General features: G+C 38.6%; 1 protein-coding gene across 3 annotated transcripts in view; it reads left to right on the forward strand.

Moving 5' to 3' along the window:
* Positions 1-17902, forward strand: part of LOC110164848 (chemokine-like protein TAFA-2) — a 104623-nt gene that overhangs the window by 46763 nt on the left and 39958 nt on the right. For all 3 annotated transcript variants that reach the window (XM_020929981.2, XM_055165862.1, XM_055165863.1), the window contains exon 2: positions 11318-11412. In XM_020929981.2, the coding sequence (XP_020785640.1) occupies positions 11319-11412 (94 nt within the window). In that variant the 5' untranslated portion in view covers position 11318. The remainder of the gene's footprint in view (positions 1-11317; positions 11413-17902) is intronic.

Genomic DNA, 17902 nt, shown 5'->3' on the forward strand with positions numbered 1-17902 from the left:
TATACGTATGTGACTCATTGAAATTAGTTGGATATGCTTGGTTACTTTTAAGCCTATTGTGCATTAGTTGAATACACTTTAATTCTAGGTGTATGGAAAAAAAATGTTCCTTTCATATTTAATAATAAATATCATGCGTTTGTATATGATTAATGCCATGTTATGTATTGCAAAGATTCTTTAAGAATAAAAAATATACAATAATTATCATTATTTTGTAGAAATCGTAGTGGTGTCCTTTTTCAGCACGAACCTGCAGAGATCACCATCTTTATTTTTAATTTATCCCTGCCAGTAAGTGTGTCCTTTAGTTTCAGTTGGACTTCTTTTGCACTCTTTAAGTATTTATTAAACCGAAGCAGAAGTTTTTGGGCAGCATGGACTTTAATTGTAAGCTCCCGCCTCTTTAGCGTGCCTGATGAAGATTGCTGTCTCCCCCCTGCCCACAGTTTCACTCTGAAATGGAACGAAAACAACAGGGAAGGAGGCCCACTTCCCTAACACACTCTCTCTTATCTCTTCCCCATCTCGCTCCATCTCAATTACTTGTCTCTACATAAACTCTGTCCAAATGGGTTTGCGGTGCTTGGCTGACACACATGGCTGAGGCTCGTCCTGATGTAGTTTCTCTCACGCTGATTGAGCAGTTTGGAGTCCGCAGTCTGTCGAAAACTCAACAAAATTCACTCTAAATAGCCCACTACAGCCTGCCAGCCCTCCCCTCGGGAACAGCTCTTAGTTACACATTGTAGGGAGGGTCCTCTCACTAGAAGCTCAAGTGTACTGTGTCCAACTGACCACCTCCTTCCCTCATTTCCAGAAGGCATTTCAAGTTGCCAAATGGTCATCCATACAAGACATTTGGATTGTGTACTTGTAGTCGACACTTTAAAGAGTTGCATGGTGGTACACCCTGTTATGACCCAGCGTCCAACCATGACTAAAGGCATGCACAGTCGGTAAATCTGAATGTTCTAAAAGTAAATGCAAAATGCGTTGATAGTCTGTCTTTGTTACCCTGTGTCCTGTGTCCATGCCAGTCCCCAAGGCATGTCTTAGTTTCGATTCATTAACGTAACTTTGAATGAAATAGGACAAAAGAGTCAAGTGTCTTACCCAATCACACCACAGTATCAAGAGACCAGAGTTTCTCCCAAAAACCAAACCAAATCAGAACCACAGAGATTTTGATTGGCAGTCCACCTGTTTGAACATTGTAATCAGATATAAGGTTTGCATGTACTAGCTGAGAGCCACAGACCACAGAGGGTAGGATGCACAGAGAGGATAAGGACAGAGGAGGAGATAAAAAACAGCCTGAGTGCTCTTACTGTACCTGTCTGTCTGCAAGATGGACGCATGAAATTAGAGCCCTCTTTAAGTGAGCAGGAAGCCCACATTCCTCATCTGTCAGACTGGATAGCCCCGCTCCACACTCATCCCCCTACACTACCCACAATGCACTCCTTTAATAAAATGTACCTGGCTGGAGAAGTTGCTTTTTATTGTAGAATATGCTTCATCTGCACCATACTCTCTTGTGATGATTTTACGCTTAATGCTTACTATTAGTCCACGATACGACCACTGCTACATTTGTCAACACGGCTTTTACTCTCAGATGGATTTTTGGTTGCCTCTTTGGAGCACTTTAATAATCCCACCCGTAAGGCCCAACGCACAAGAAAAAAGGAATGGAAATTGAATTAAAGAAGGAGCCTCTTCACCTGGATTAGTCTATTTTTCCTAGCCTGTGTTCTCTCATGCCTGACGCTATCCTCCCTGCCTGCGACCAAAACTGCTTTCCATTTGCATTTTCACTTTAATATATTTCCCCCAAATTCCAAACGCTTCAAGAAGGAGAGATCCCTTCTTTGCATTTGTTTATTTTAGTTCAAAGTGTTTCTCTGCCTATGCCCAGGAAGCTTGCAGGAAATGGAAGCATAGTCAAAAACATGATAGATAAATATGAAGAGGGGGACTTTGATGTTATTTTTGCAGACTAAAGCCAGCGCAGTGGTGTAGCTTTAGCCCATAGGAAAACTATGGCAGAAAACTGATGGAATGCCTCATACATTACTCTATAATAACTGAGAAACAGAATATGTTTTCAGCAAAATAACCGCCATTAACTCTGCATGGTGCTGCAAAGATTGGCAGCCCTGATTAAATTCATGCTAATGTAACTGTAACTATTTTGTCAAGTTCCTAACACTTGTTTGTAGTTTATTTTTAGTTTGCATTTGCCGAAAAGTAAAATAACAGCATTGTGAGATTTCTTCATATACTATGTTTATTATGGTTCATATACTATGTTTATTATGGTTCATATACTATGTTTATTATGGTTCATATACTATGCATATACTTAGGATATTTGTGGCCCACATACATGCACACATACATCTAAATAATTGAACAACTCTCTGGAAATGCTCCTTGTAAGGCTTAACAGGGATAATTCTGAATGCCTGCTATAGGCCTATATTTAAAATTAAAGTGTGTAACATATCAGTTGTTGTCTCAGATCTGCAGTGTCAGCACATCTCATTGCTCTGTACTATGTATGAGCTTGACCTGAGGATATTGGGATGTGCTGTGTGGACCTGAGATTGAGAGTGACATCAGAACTGTAGCTGCCGGTTGTTCAGGTTTGCGCAGCAGGCGACAGACAGAGACAGGGCTAAAACACAGACGGGACAAAGGTGCAGTCATGCAGGGAGATGGATGGACTCTGACACCCTTGGGTCCCACTGTGGGGCTGTCCGCTTGATGTGGTTTTCAAGTCTACAATGTTGAAGTTGCATTGTTAACTGATGATTTTGAATGGTTATTTTGGCTTGGGTTACTCAGGTGCATGTGAATATTCATAAATACTCAGAATTGCCCTTCATAAATATATCTGAATGTGTCATAAAATGCCTAAAGCATCTATTATGTAAAGCAACTAAAATAATAATTATGCCTCAGTTTTATATAGCGCCATTCTGGACAGACACTTTACAGATCATTATTCATTCACTCCACATTCGGTGGTAGTAAGATACTACTGCAACCACAGCTGCCCTGGGGCAGACTGACGGAAGCGAGGCTGTCAATCTGTATCGTCAGTCCCTCTGACCATCACCATCACTCACATACTCCACTTTCATACAAGGCAATGTGGGTGGAGTGTCTTGCCTAAGGACACAGCAGAAGTTTTTGTGACTGGCGCCCCACTGTGGCACCTGATTTTTCAGGCTTAGACAAACTGGTATGGCCAAAATGTCTGCTCATTGTTGCCAGCATAGGGATCAGAGTAAAGCAGTGTTAAGATATTAAAAAAGATGTACTTTGCTGTGAAGAAATTTCAGTGCAGAAATAATGACTGACTCCTATAAAGGAAGATGGACCCTAAAAACAGAGGAGCTCTTCCTTACATGTACATTATAACATTAAAACTTAGCATAGTGTGAAACCTTTAATATATATATTCAGTTACATTTCTTCCTAATGCATAAAGGCAATTATGTGTATTAGTCTGTATCAGTCTAACACACACACACGCACATGCACACACAGTTGAGATTGTTAAATTGGAGGTTTAATTTGGAGCCTGCAGCTTTTCCTGCTGGCCACATGCACATGAGTGTAACCATAAAGGCCATAGTGTGCGTGTTTTATTAATGAAAGACATGAAGCACACATGCCTCAGGCTCAGTCTCTTGGGCGAGCAATTAAACTACAGCCACGGTCCTAATGATAGCTAAAAACAAACCCTGTTTTATTAGACCATGGACTTTAAGCTCAGTTTGTCTTTTAGCTTGTTATTATTGTCTACATTGTGAATTAATATTTCTGTTAATGAAATTGCATATTAAAAAACAAAACAGGTACAGCCACACTACATAACATTTCTGGTGGTAGACACACTACCTGCAGTCCATGGACACTTAAATACATCATTTTTATTTTTTTTTATTTCATATTGGTTTAGACCAAACACATGGCAAACTTTTCTGATGCCTATTGATTGAATAAATCAAACATACTGCCCAGAAAAAGTGTTGTTTTTGTTAAATGTGACTCCCTTTCATCACAATAATATGTTCTTTTTTATTTATTTTGGATGATAACATAACAAGGCTGGCGCACAGATAATATTATTAGAAGTAGTGTGCTTGTCCCAAACCTGGACCTTGTGGCATACCCAGAAGTAGAAAGCCAAAGGAAATCCAACTTAAATGGTAGTGTCCATATCCTGTCTGTATCAATCATTTACCAGAAGGATGAGGAGCTTGTGTTGTGTCTGTCTCGATCTAATTCCCATTGTCATGATCTATTTTTCTTTGAACTTCTCACATTTTTCTTGTCCCTATTCTTGTTCTTTCCTGTCTCTCCTCCTATCAGACATTGTCTTCTGGTTCTGTTCATGCTGAGATGGTGAATAGCAGCCCAGTGACCTTCATAACACTGCATGTCAGAAGCCTAGTCATCTGTCTAATCTCCCCATAAGATCAATGCAACACCAAGGTACTTACAACATAGAGAAGACTGTGGATCATTCATGGAAATCATTTTAGGCTGGGAGTATGTACGTAAGTTGATCTTATCTCAGAGATTGCTTCATTGTTTTGGATGTTGCTTTGACATGTTCGCTACTTCTAAAGTTTCCAATGAATACAGTGGCATCTGATATTGCAGTATATGCTGTAAACTGAATACTGCACTTTGCCCAAATTACCTTGCCACTGAATCAGATTTCTTTAGATGTGTTGTTGGCATCTAGCCTGATTCATCAGCCGGTTTCACTTCAAAGAAACCGTCTGACCTCACAGCGTTAGAATTTGTTCGCTCGACGGTAGGCGGGTACTTTTTTCATTTAACCAGTCATTGCTATTTGGTTGTGACGTATGTAAAGCACTGCTGACGGGGCTAACTGTTAAATTAAGCTTTTCCCCAATCCCGTAGGAAGAAGGGCAATAACGTGTTTCCCCTTGATAAAATTCACAGAACATTCTCTTTGTTCCGGCTTTAAATCCTCGATCTTGGGAATTGCTGCCAACACAGAATATATGGCTCTTTGCTGATTGGCTGGTGCCCGAACTCGCACTTCCGGGCTATCAGTGGCTTCAGTTACCTCTCCACAGATCTGACTTGTAACTTGGCTTTGTGAGTTTAACGCCATACTGTGGAATGTTCCTGGCAAAGCTCTCTAAGGAGACAAGCAGGTTGTAGGAAAATTGCATAGTGCACCTTTAATGAAGTTGCACTGCAGTTTGAAATGTGGTTTTACTTTGTTTACATGTGTTAGAATTGATACATATGTTGTTGTTCATGGGAAACTCACACAAAAGCAAGACAAATAGAATCGGAAATGGCATATTGATGTATTATGCACCCCTAAAATGATCAAATCCCTCATTTCTCATCCAAAACATAACATATATTTTCCACCACACAGACAAGGCAATATCTTTTGCGGCTAATTGCTCCGATGAGTGATGTAAAACGTAAAGCCTTCTCATTTTCCACTCAGAGGATAGGATCTCGGGGAGTGGAAGGCTCCTTGAATATTAATGTATTTCCTCTACATTTTTCTTTTTGCTGGACCAGTGGGATCTCCAACACGGCTCAAACGCCCGTGAGATGTCTATCCGGCTTTAGCTCACTGCAACACAGACACACACACACACATATATATAGTGAGTACAGAGTGGAGATAGCGGCAGAGCTGATCAGCAGTGTGTGGAGCGGGGAGGCCATTCCAATGGGACTAATTAAAGGGATGGAACAGACTGCACTGCTCATCGGAGACCACCAGCCTTCCTCCAGCTCTCTCCTCTCTCCAAGTCCGTTATCCAAACCTACATCATCCAGGGTTACACCATCCAACACTGTGATCCAAGAGTGATTCAAACCCGTGCAAATGATCAGAAAAAGTGTAGGATGAAGAAAAAAAGAGTTCTTATTCCCAAGGTGAAATAGAGCAACGTTTAGTCACTGGCCAGAGCAGTCTGAGGGAGTTTTTTCTGTAAAAATGTCTGTGAAGCTGAGTCATGTCTTGATTGGGGTTTGCTGCTCAACTTTTGTATACCAGGGAAATCAATGGAAACTTTTTTTCACAGACAGATTTAGCCACCCACAAATCTCTAAACGATACGTGAAATCACAACAGTCCATAAAGCAGGTTAAATATTATAGTTCTGACTAAGGATGGACCGATCCAGCTTTACTACTATGGCTTTAAGTATCTGCCAGTAGCTTTAAACATGAATGACATTTGGGAAACAATTATCCAAAACTGTTTTGTAACTTATTTAGCTTTGAAAAAGTACAAGTTCAATATTACAAGGTGTTTTGGGACAATATTCGTAAACAAATCATCTTATTACACTAATTTATGGACCAAAATGGGATATTGATTAACCAGTATCTTGGAACTGATATCCAATCAGTTAAAAAGTTTTCAATATTGGCACTTATATCCAATGCCAGTATCAAAGTGGTGCATCCATACTTCTGACTGTAGATAAATAACATGAATTATTGAGTAATATGTTTACCTTTTACTTTTGTACCACTCATCCCAGTTTTTTTTTAATTTTTTTTAAACAACACACTGCACTGTATTTATTGTGCATTATGGCCTTATATCCTACATTTTATTGATATGTTAACAAATGGAGCCAGCCTATTAGCTTTGCACTGCATTTTTGTATGAAAAGTGTGCTATAAATAAAGTTTGATTTAATTTTTATTTGATATTAGAGATACAATTTCCAACCATACTGTAAAATACTGTATCTTTTGAATGGGGAAAAAGTCTTCAAAATGTTGCATGTAATAGGAAGCTGAATAAATGTTTTTGATTCACAAAGGAAATTAGCTCATCACAAGCACATCACAATATATTATAATAAAAAAGAGCAAAAATATACATTCAAAATAAGTGGCAAAAAATAACACAAGACTGGTGTCAAATAAGGCATAATAGTATAAATGTATATGTACAAGTAAAAATAAAATATAGAAATAATTATAATAAATAATTAAGTAATGCAAATATATCAGCTATATCTAAGAGGTTGTAAGGAAAAACAGTGCAACAGATGACTAATGATTGACATGACATAGGGTTGTCTATGACATAATAAGCAACCACTGGGGATCATTGTGGAGAAAGAGATTTTTTAGAAAGCAAGTACAAAAAAAGTTTTCTACAATAAATTCAAAATCTGACATTATAACTATGTGTCAATCTCATCCGTATCTCTGACAGCCTGTCACTTCCTCTCTTGAGCAGAGAGTTTGAGAGCTGTTGTTTGTCACCTTCTCGCCCCCTCTCCTCCTCATTGGCGACTCATGCTAATTCCACTGATCTCACCCACATGGACGTGCAGCAGCAGGCAGACCAAACAGGCGACTGTAATGAAGTGGCACTGCATCATCACAAACACCAGGTCCAGTTTAAATGAGCCGCACACACAGAAGAGCCACTGTCTGTGCACTGGCTTTCCTAATTATTCACTACCATCCGAGCATATGGACTCAGTAATGAAGGCAGGGAGTCAATGAGAGAACACTAAAATAACATTGTGTGCTATGCTAAGTAAACAATGTATAAACTGGGAATGAGCAGAGACAAGGCTTGGACAGTACAGAAATATTATGTACCTATTCACCCACATATTTACCGTCGTGTTCACATTTGCCAAACACAAAATGAGCCAGTAACTTACAGTGTTGTTATTTCCATAATGAAATGAAATGATATAGTGATGAACAGTTAACAGTCCTATATCACACAATATGGATTCTTGTGAGCTTTAATCGTGCTTTAATGTTGTTGCATCACCCAAAACATAAGTTGTGTCAAAGGTGTGTTTGATTTCATTCACACATTTGAGTAATCATTTATTTATTTATCTGTCTATATCACAAAAATGCTTAGTTCCACCTCGTGATATTATGTAGTGGTAGTTATAACAGCTACCTTTTACCTTTTATTCAGCAGTGATAGGCAGTTCCAGGTCTGAAATTATCCAAAGGATTCTAGTGAAGGTGGAGTTTAAAAAGACAGTGGAGTACTTCCAGTATTACCACATGACATCACAAAGTGTAACAAGGTGTTTTCCGTTTAAGAGAAGAACTCTCTAAATATGCAGGGTTTGTGTGTTAAACATGTGTGAATGAAACAAAACAAAACTCCAGGTATGTTTTTGATGAGGAAACCACATTATAACATAGATCAGCAGTAAATAGTTTAATAGTGTAGTGGAGGGCCGTTTACATTAAATGAAATTATTATTTCTGTTACGATTATTGCTGTAGGTGCTGTACTGTATTTTTACTGTTCTATGTGAAAAACAAAATGAGTTCATTGTAAACTCTTCAGCAGCGGCCCAACCTCATCCGTACTTTCCTAATGCATTCCTAGCATTCTAATTATTCACCACAATGATTTTATAAGAGACCAGGGAGGAGTTTGGACTCCACTCCACTGCTAACAATAGCCTGCTAACAGAGCACAAGTGTTACTTCTTGGTTTGCAGCCCATAAAAATGTTTTATAATAAGACTCAGAAGGCACACAGCAGTCTTATTTTGACCATAAGAGCTGCTGTTAAATTTTACTTTATTACATGAAAGAAATCAGGTAGTCCCTTTAACTGAAGTATTAGTGAAATTACGTGCTGTACTTGTAAAACTAAAATTTCTATTAATGTATGTTAATGTAGGTTTCATTCCTAATTTGTAGTCATAAAATCGTTCATAAAAGTCATTGTAGCATTAAATATGCTATATAAAAAATATTGTAATTTACCGATATGTGACCATTTAAATGTGAACAAAACAATTTTCTACTTCCATTGTGTTTGTATAACTTCCTGTTTGGATTTTCATTATATTGTCTGGTATTGGCTCTCCATATTTGGCCATGCTGTTAGCCCCCGTTCTGAAAAGGCTTCACCACAGATACAGGGATGAGTCACCCTCACGGCTCCAAACTCTACTCTGGGTTCAGCTCTCACACCATTCGTTGTAGCACAACAGCTTTGCACAATGATACACCATTAGTACGTTCACATATTCACCAGCAGATGTAAGATCATATGAATAATCCATGCACAGGAAAATCACCTGGTATTAGCACCGGATTTTATTCTCAGTTTTTTGTTTTAATATTTGTTAAATACTATTTTCATTTATTTAACCTTTATTTATCCAGATAGGTTGATTGGGAACCAATTCTCAGTTACTACGACAACCTGAAGACAGTGGTTACAGAAGTACAAAGGACATCTCTACAACATTTTCAGATAACAAACGGCTATGATTAGTTTGGAAGCAAAAATTTGATGGTTTGTTTTTTTCCTGTTGTGTAATCACAGGTTTCATCTTTCTGTTTATTGGCCCAATTTTAAGTCATTTACATTCAAAGGACTTAACTTAAAGAGTTTGGCATGGCTTTATGCTTTGTGTTGGCTGGCTTTTCATTTACATTTAACCTGTATAAACTGTCCCAACTTAAACTTTACCTATATTACGCTATTTTCTGATCTATGTGATGTTGTTGTCTTCACATCACAAACAGACCTGGAATTGTGTTTTGTTTCATTCACACATGTTTAACACACAAATCCTGTCCATACATACATCCATATTTAAGATTAGTTATTCTCTTTTACTAAAACACAATTTTTGAATTGATGCAAGGTAATTTGGGCCAATTCACCTGGAAGTCTGAGGGCCAAGAAAAATTTGTCTGAGAGCTGCATTTGGCCCCCGGGCCATAGTTTGGACATGCCTGCTTTAGAGCCTTTTGAGATGTAGATGGACTAATAATAATGGGTTATTCAACCATGTGTAAATGAAAGAAAATATAGCTCCAGGTATTAATGAAAAATTGTGATGCTGAAGTCTAAATACATTTTATTCTGTTTGAGCTTTTAGTCAAAATCCATAATGTATATATCAAGGATATCTAATACAGCAATACCGAGAGCTGCCTGATAAGAAATCATATTACTCAGACTATAAAAACAAACTCAGTATAGTTTTCACCAGCTTGATACTACAACTGTGGAGCAGCTTTTCTTTTCATATTGTAGGAACACAATGTACGAACCATTAGTGCACATTCTTAGCCTCAGCAGACTCTCACTCATAAAAACAGTGGTTAGGAAATGTTCATAACACATTATTGAAAGTGAAGAAATCCATGTCTTTGTGCTGCTGGCATCCTTCAGGTGTGAGCTGTGTACATAGCCCTATATAGGGGCTCAGAGCAATCCTCCGTGTGGGGAAAAAACATTTGTGTTGTTTGCTGTTTATGTTCTACTGAGTGTTCTGAATGCTAAGTGCTGCTCGTGCTGACCCTAACAGCTGTCTTCACATGTATGAGGAACGGATTTACCATGTTCGAGGTTTGCTCAGCGCTGAAGCAATAATCCCTGAATTTGTGACTGGCTTGTATAATTGTCATAGTCATAATGAGGCTCTGCCATGTTTGTTTTGAGTGTCTGTTTTTGCCACTATGGCCAAGGTGATTTACATGCGATTCCCATGTGGAATGAGAGAATGTAGTTTCACTTTATCTTGTTAAATAATTGATGTTACACTCAGGCTGCACAAAATATTGCAAACTTGCAATTTTGGTTAATGTCATTATCAAATTGCCAAGGCTGCAATAATTTAGATAAAATGTCCGCTGTAAAAATCTAAATATCATTTTATTGATAAAAAACTGCTAACCCTTTAGTTTTTAAACCTCCATAAACATGTCCTGAAATGCATGAAATTCATAAATTAGTTTAGCTGTCTTTTCGCTTGGAGTTGTTTACAATTTACATTGAACAGAATCCTACATTACATGAATTGCAAATCTAATCTGTTTTCTGTTAAATCGTTTAGCTTTGCGCTGTACTGCATGCTGCTTGCAGAGGCCCGCTTTGTAGGGGTCAAAATGCTGTTTCAGGATTTTGTGTTATATGACTTACACAATTTTACATATTTTGTCAAGTTGTGCACACATTAAAATAATATTATATAAGGTCTTAAGTGAGCAATTATATGGAAATAGCCAGAGCAGTTGAAAAGTAAATAAATGAAGACTTAGTGACAGATTTTATGGACCATGTGGACAAAGATTTTAACCAAAAGCCACCGGAGATGCACAGTCACTGGAACGGCTCCCTAACTCCATCTCACATGTGAAGCTGAAATGACGGTGAAGTGTAGTGCTCAAAGCACAGCAGCTTCTCCAGTCACATCCATCACGGCTCAAGTAAGTGTATGTCATTTCTAACCCACTGTTCTTTCCTGTGCTGTTGCAGAATGCGGGAGCGGTGCATTTGTGGAGTGGGTTTGTGGAGCCTGCTGTTGTCCCTGTGCCTGGCGTCTCTCACACACGCTCACCGAAGCCACACGGGTGAGTCCTCTGTCCTCACACATAAACACACATGTTGGCTTTCCATGCATCTGATGACATTACATTGCCTGGCAAGTCCAAAACAATTGATGAGTTTTATACAGAAAGATATAAATCTGGTTAGCACAGTCTTCACTGAGCCTCCAGCCAGATTCAGACAGTAGTGTGCAATGAGATTTGTTTCAGTGATGAAACAAGACTTCAACGATCATCTATCATTTTGAACAAAAACAAACTTCTTTTACCTCAGATAAACAGAGTTTAGTGCTTCACTCTCTGATTCCACAGAAATCTGCAATGTTGTTTTCTTTTTTTTTTTCTTTCTTTTTCTTCATAGGCAGCCACCTTTGTTTTGATATAGACTTTTGTGTCCCTGATTGGTTAATCCACCTGTCAACCATGCCCATTTGAACTCAATGAGATTCAACACATGATCAGACTCACTTCTTGTAAAGTATTGGAGAAGTATGTATTCTGGATCACAGGCAAGATCACAGGCACATTGATAATTCTGTCTTTGAGACTGATCATAACCTTAACTAATTACTACTACTACTACTACTACTACTACTACTACTACTACTACTACTACTACTACTACTACTACTACTACTACTACTACTTGCCAAACCTTAACCTAAACCCTAATCTTAACCTGCTTTAACCCGTATCCTAGCTTTAGCAAATAATAAAGAATTTGCATCATGCAGACCTGATTTTTTTCCCCGTACAGGAGACAGGTTCCCATGATGTTAGTGTGCATGCATACATATTTTAATCCCCACGTTGTTATAAATTCCTGTCTTTACACACACATACACACACCTTATCTCCCCCACATTACCACCACAGCAACCGCGCAGCCCATTTCTGCTCACATGTCGGAGCGAATAGGTCCCACTGCACCCCGGGGAACAGCGAGGTCGCGCTCACAATGAAATAGGAGACCGCAGAGAGAAAAGAACACACACAAAAAGTTCTTTAATAAAAGGAAGAGCCGGACAAGTAATCCGACAGAAAAATATATCTGCTTAGTTCAAGGGATTTGAAATAGGTGTAGCCACTCCCCCTCCCCTAAAGTGCCTTCAGGATAGGGTTCAGACAGTGAGCGGCCAGCCTGGTGGATTATATGTCCCTGGTTGCATGATCCACCCCCTGTGAGGACAGAGTCAGATTGTGCCCAGCGGTCCTGCAGTACAGTTTCCAGTTCATTTCTTTTTTGAGGTTGGCTATGCTGGCTTCCTGGTTCACACCGATCACCTGTGCGTGACACCCAAAATTACTAACCTCTGGGAGAAAGGCTAATAGAGAGCACATTGTCCCGGCCAGCTTTAAGTTTGAGTTTTAGTAACAGTGCTGGAGAGGAGATTCTTTTTGAGAATGGGGCTATCAATATAACCCAATGAACATATTTATTTAGGCTTCAGGATTAGTGCACTAAGCAGTAAAGGTGCAGGTCCGAGCTGCTGTGTCAGGGCTCAGAAAATAGTGAGCAATAAAAGGTATTAAAGCATTAGATGGGTTTTATGGCGAATTGAATGGCGTCTCTGTGCTGGCAGTGAGGAATTATCTGTCCTCGCGCCAATTTTACAACTTGGATTTTACGGTCCAGAATGTGTTTTTGAGCAGTACTGACCTTTGGCGTTCTGCTTTAAAAGCCTTCATATAACTTGATTATACTACCAATTAACGCTATAAGCCATGCAATGATTATCTTTTAAAGCTGCAATCATTCATTTTTCAGTAACCAGTTTGCCTTAAATGACCTCAAACGGAGGTTATGGTTTAAGATTTCTAGACAAAATACGATGTACTATAGTCCGGTATAATCTTAGTCTATCTAATTAAAACATTTGGGATAGTTTTACTATCATATGATTCCTATCAATACCGTAAGTACAAACTCAATTATGGTCTTGGTTTTCATTCAAATTAGAAACTAAATATAACATCTGAATTATATATATAGCAGAATGAATTTTATTATAAGTCTTGCCAAAACACTTTCTTAAATGCTAAATAGTCACTCTAGTAAAACATCCCATAAAATACAATTTAAACGGCTGTCATTTCCAGAAGATTAAAGTTTAATGCATTCCACATAGCACTTACATATTTTATCCAGATTTATGTCTGTTTAAATGTTAATGCTCACAAAATGTTTTTTTATTGACAGTAAAAATTCACATTTTAAATACATGACTATGCAAACGTTCATTGCTCTCTTACTGGTAAAATATCAAAGCGACTATGTGACTAACAGTAAAAACAGAACTGACGTGATTGGCAATGACAAAAATGACCCTAGGATACATGTGAGCAGTGATGTTTAGAGGAATATACTTTGTTCTGACGGCTCTGATAGATTGAAAATGCTAAGTTTCCCCTTTGGCTCTTTATGCCATGATATACTAGCATGCACCAGCTGCCCTTCCTGTGAACCAGATGCCTTTGTTTGCTGCTGTTTTGCCAACATCAGTTTGCTAAAGATGTTTTATATATTTCTTTTCTTTTTATGTATCACATGAGGTAGTGTTTTGCTACCAAACATCTGCCCTGCACATTTTTCCTCTCTTTTTTCCCCATTACAGCTGGTGACAGGGAGATGATGACTGATGAGCCGGAGTCACTTCTTCTTGAACTTCTGGAACAAATGCAATATTTCAAAGTGATATTGTACGAGTCATTTGATTGTTCAGGCGGAAATTGAAAAACCTTGTGTTGTTATCAGGGCTTTAAAGTACAAGGTTGTAGCTGCAGGTTCATTTGGCGGTCCTTGCAGCTAAGTGTACGGTGTTTGTATATCTGCCTCTGCTAGCACTATTTCCTGACATCAGAGGATATCTTGTCAAGGCAAGTATTTTGTTATTGTATAAATTGACAAATGGCACTGGAAAAGCTGAGATGAACTGCTTGTATGCTTAAAGGTCCTGTATTATGCAAAATTGACTGTATTGAGCTCTAAAACATAGTCACCTCCTCAAAAACATACCTGAAGTTGTGCTTTATTTTATTCACACGTTTGAATAACCCTTTATTATTTTACTTTATTATTTTTACTGTCTACATCTCCAAACCTTAAAATGCTCACTTTAGTAGTAGTTTTTGAGTTCACAGCTACCTTTTACCTTTAGATCAGAAGAGATTGGCAATTCCAGGGTTGAAATGATCCAAATGATTCTAGTGAAGGTGTATGGAGTTTAAAAACACAATGGAGCACTATTACCACATGACATCACAAGTGCTTTCAGTTTGAGAGAAGAACTCAGCCTAAAAATGCAGGGTTTGTGTGTTAAACATGTGTGAATAAAACAAAACTCAACTCCAGGTCGGTTGTGATGAGGAAACAGCATTATAGCATATATCAGAAAAGAGTGTACTATGGGCCATTTAAGTAGCACATAAAAACAAGATAAGGTGTTTGGTAGCATCTTCCAGTGTACTTGAACTGTCTCCTGAGAGTGTGCATTGTGCAGTTTCATCTGAGTGCTCATGCGTGCCTTGTTAGTGTCTGATTGATTGCAAATCTGGTTGTAATCGGGGAGTAACAGCATTATCCAGGTTGTACTTGTTTGAGGGAAAACAGACTCAGGCTAATCAGGTAATTGCTGATTATCATGGCAAAGGTCAGAGCAAGGCGACCGCTTCACATGTAACACATAGCAATTTGTACCCAGTCATGAAGGCAAATGCTAATGTGGGAGCCATGTAGTGATTCCTGAAGGTTAAGTTTGTTCTTGTTAAAATGGGAGCTGTTTGATCTGACAGATGGGATTATGCTTTTCATCCTCCTCTACATTTCAAAAGCCATCGCAAAATGACTTGTTGCTACAAACACTTTATTTTTGCTGCATTCGTAAATTGTTATAAATTATTTTCTGAATCATGATGTCTAGAGGAAATTAAAAGAATAGAAAAGCAATGACAAATGGCCAAACCTATAGGATGCATGTACTTCAGGTGTAAAGTATGACTCCTATGCAGATGTTTTCCTCTTTCATCAAATTAAGAAATACTGTATATATGCTAACTTTTGGGCTATTAGACCCTGGCAGGAATGTAAGTGTACAAAATACAGAACAGAGTATGGTAAGACTTTCACCTGCAGAACACTGTAGTTTCAGAATACATTGAATGAAGTTTAGATTTTAGCACCCAAAATCACCATTGGTTTAAAGAAGACCAGTTGTGTTATGTTGCATTCATAGCTAACGCGCTAGCCACCGCGTGCCAAATAGGAAGTTCGCCAGGAGGCTCTTCTGGCTCCTTCTCATCCTGGGTCTAATTGACTTACACTGGAATCTTGTTGCCCCTCTCTCTGTAAATGCTGCAGTGAGCCTCGTCGTTTTGGTCTTAAAATGTTCATATTAACCCGCTCTACATGATCCTGAATTTTTTTCACGATTTTGTCCGTCAAAAAAAAATCACATTCATAATATAGAGCCTGGCTCCAGATTCGCCCATGTAACCGTTAGCATCGCGAGCCTCATTTGAGTGGCACTGAACACTATGACTGACGTCACACTGGCTTAGTACACAGTCTATGGTATGGTTGTGTTATATACGGCACCTATGGATCATTGTGTTATAATCGGGACATTTTAAATCATGATATTCATCTAAAAAGTCTTAATAAAAGAAACAAGTCCGCTGACTTAGACATTAGAAATCTGCAGTGCCCATAAAATAAGTGATTAAAGATTGCTTAAATATGCATGAATCACTCCAAAAACAACTTTGAGAGGCTAAATGGTGAGAAGGAACAACTATAACATGGTTAAAAGCTCTGAAAAGTTGATCATGCATAATAGGCCTGCTTTAACATTAGGCTAATTCTAACACTCTTTTTTAATGAAACAATTTGAACCTAATAACATGCATCTTATTAAACATCAGAATAGCTATCAATATTTACGAAACAATAAAACTTAATCCGTTGCAGTGCACAATGGGAGTGTCTCCTAGCAACAGGACTCTCATTGTTCAACAGTTGGAGAGCGAGTGTTGACTCGGTTTTAAATGAGATACACCTTTAACTGTCGATTAGAAGTATGTGTTCTCTAAGTTTGATTCAGTTTTGGATACTTAGCTTGTAGCATATTTAAACCAGCAACTCACCAAGGGCTCTATATCACCCTATCATCTTTCTGCCTCCTTCTTTACAGCACCGATACTTATCTGTCAGAAAGGTGGAAGGCCAAAACTGAAAAAATGTCTCAGTAGTCTTCTGTGGCTTTCTTACTGTAACATCATCCATCCTGCTGTCTTTTTCTCTCATTCACATGCTTTATAATACCCATCATGGCCGAGCTGTGCAGAAATTACAGCCTTTGTGTCCAGAACATAGAGCTCCTGTTTCTGAGAAGATGTCTTATTGTAGAGAACGCCCAGGCCCCAGTTAAATGTCTCAGTGGTTTTGCCAATAGACTTGGAGAAACAGCTTGCCTTAGGATTCTGAAGTAAAGTGGAACGAGCGATTATGCTGATCACTTCACCACCCACTGTCAAGCCATTGATTCTCAGTCTATAGGATGCCATCTCCATACATCCTCACTGATTAGGGGCTACACAGAAGTTAACCTGCTTTGAAAGGCAACCTGGCACCAAAGGGGGCTGGTGATGCAAGGACAAAGACACAGAGGCACAAATGTATTCATGGCATATAGTCTGGATGTTTTCTTGCACTTTTAGTTCTCAGTCTGTGGAACCTTTCTTGGCTTTGTCCTGTGAAGGTTATGATATACTGGTCAGGGATCCAAATGTCAACCAAATAATATCCAGATATTAATCAACACTGAAGCTTGTCTCGGAACTTGAAAATCAATATGTACATCAATAATGAAAATCACATTGGACAAATTTTGACCTATTAAAAATGTTATTTTGTGCTGTAATTACCTTTTATTGTGAGCATTTTAAAATAATCATTTTAGTATCAAAATTGGTTTTGAGATTCTCACCTTTTCCTTTGCCTAATTAAAACTGGTCCTGATTAGAATCTGTGTTATATTTTAGAAGATAAGTTTTCTAAGTTTACCAAGCCATGAATCATTTAGCAGTTATGCTGTGACAAAATATGTGCTACTATATAGACTGGGATGCCAAGATAGTTTTGCTTCGTGCTAGAGAAGACATGCATTGAATCCAACAGTTGGACAGGCGTGCAAGGGAGAATCACACAGACACTTCCCACACCTACATACATGTTCACTTAAAGAGCCACTCTAATGTGATGTGTGGAGACAGGCTGTCTGGCCTCTTTAGGGACTGCTCATGGTAAGGCTACAACATGCACACATATGGCCTGTGAAAAATTCAGCTGGATAATAAGAAAAGTGGCTTTCAAGTGCTTCCTTTTTATGAAGTTCAACACAAAGGTGAGGTCATGGGAGAAACAGGAGAGCATTGTGGGAGGAATACACATGTAAGGATTTAACACATCAAACACAGTGGAGGGAACTTAAGCTCTGGATCTTGTGGGTTAGGGTTG

The sequence above is a fragment of the Boleophthalmus pectinirostris genome, unplaced genomic scaffold (assembly GCF_026225935.1).
Source record: "Boleophthalmus pectinirostris isolate CB_2022bp ecotype Guang Dong unplaced genomic scaffold, ASM2622593v1 HiC_scaffold_8, whole genome shotgun sequence".
Classification (NCBI taxonomy): Eukaryota; Metazoa; Chordata; class Actinopteri; order Gobiiformes; family Gobiidae; genus Boleophthalmus; species Boleophthalmus pectinirostris.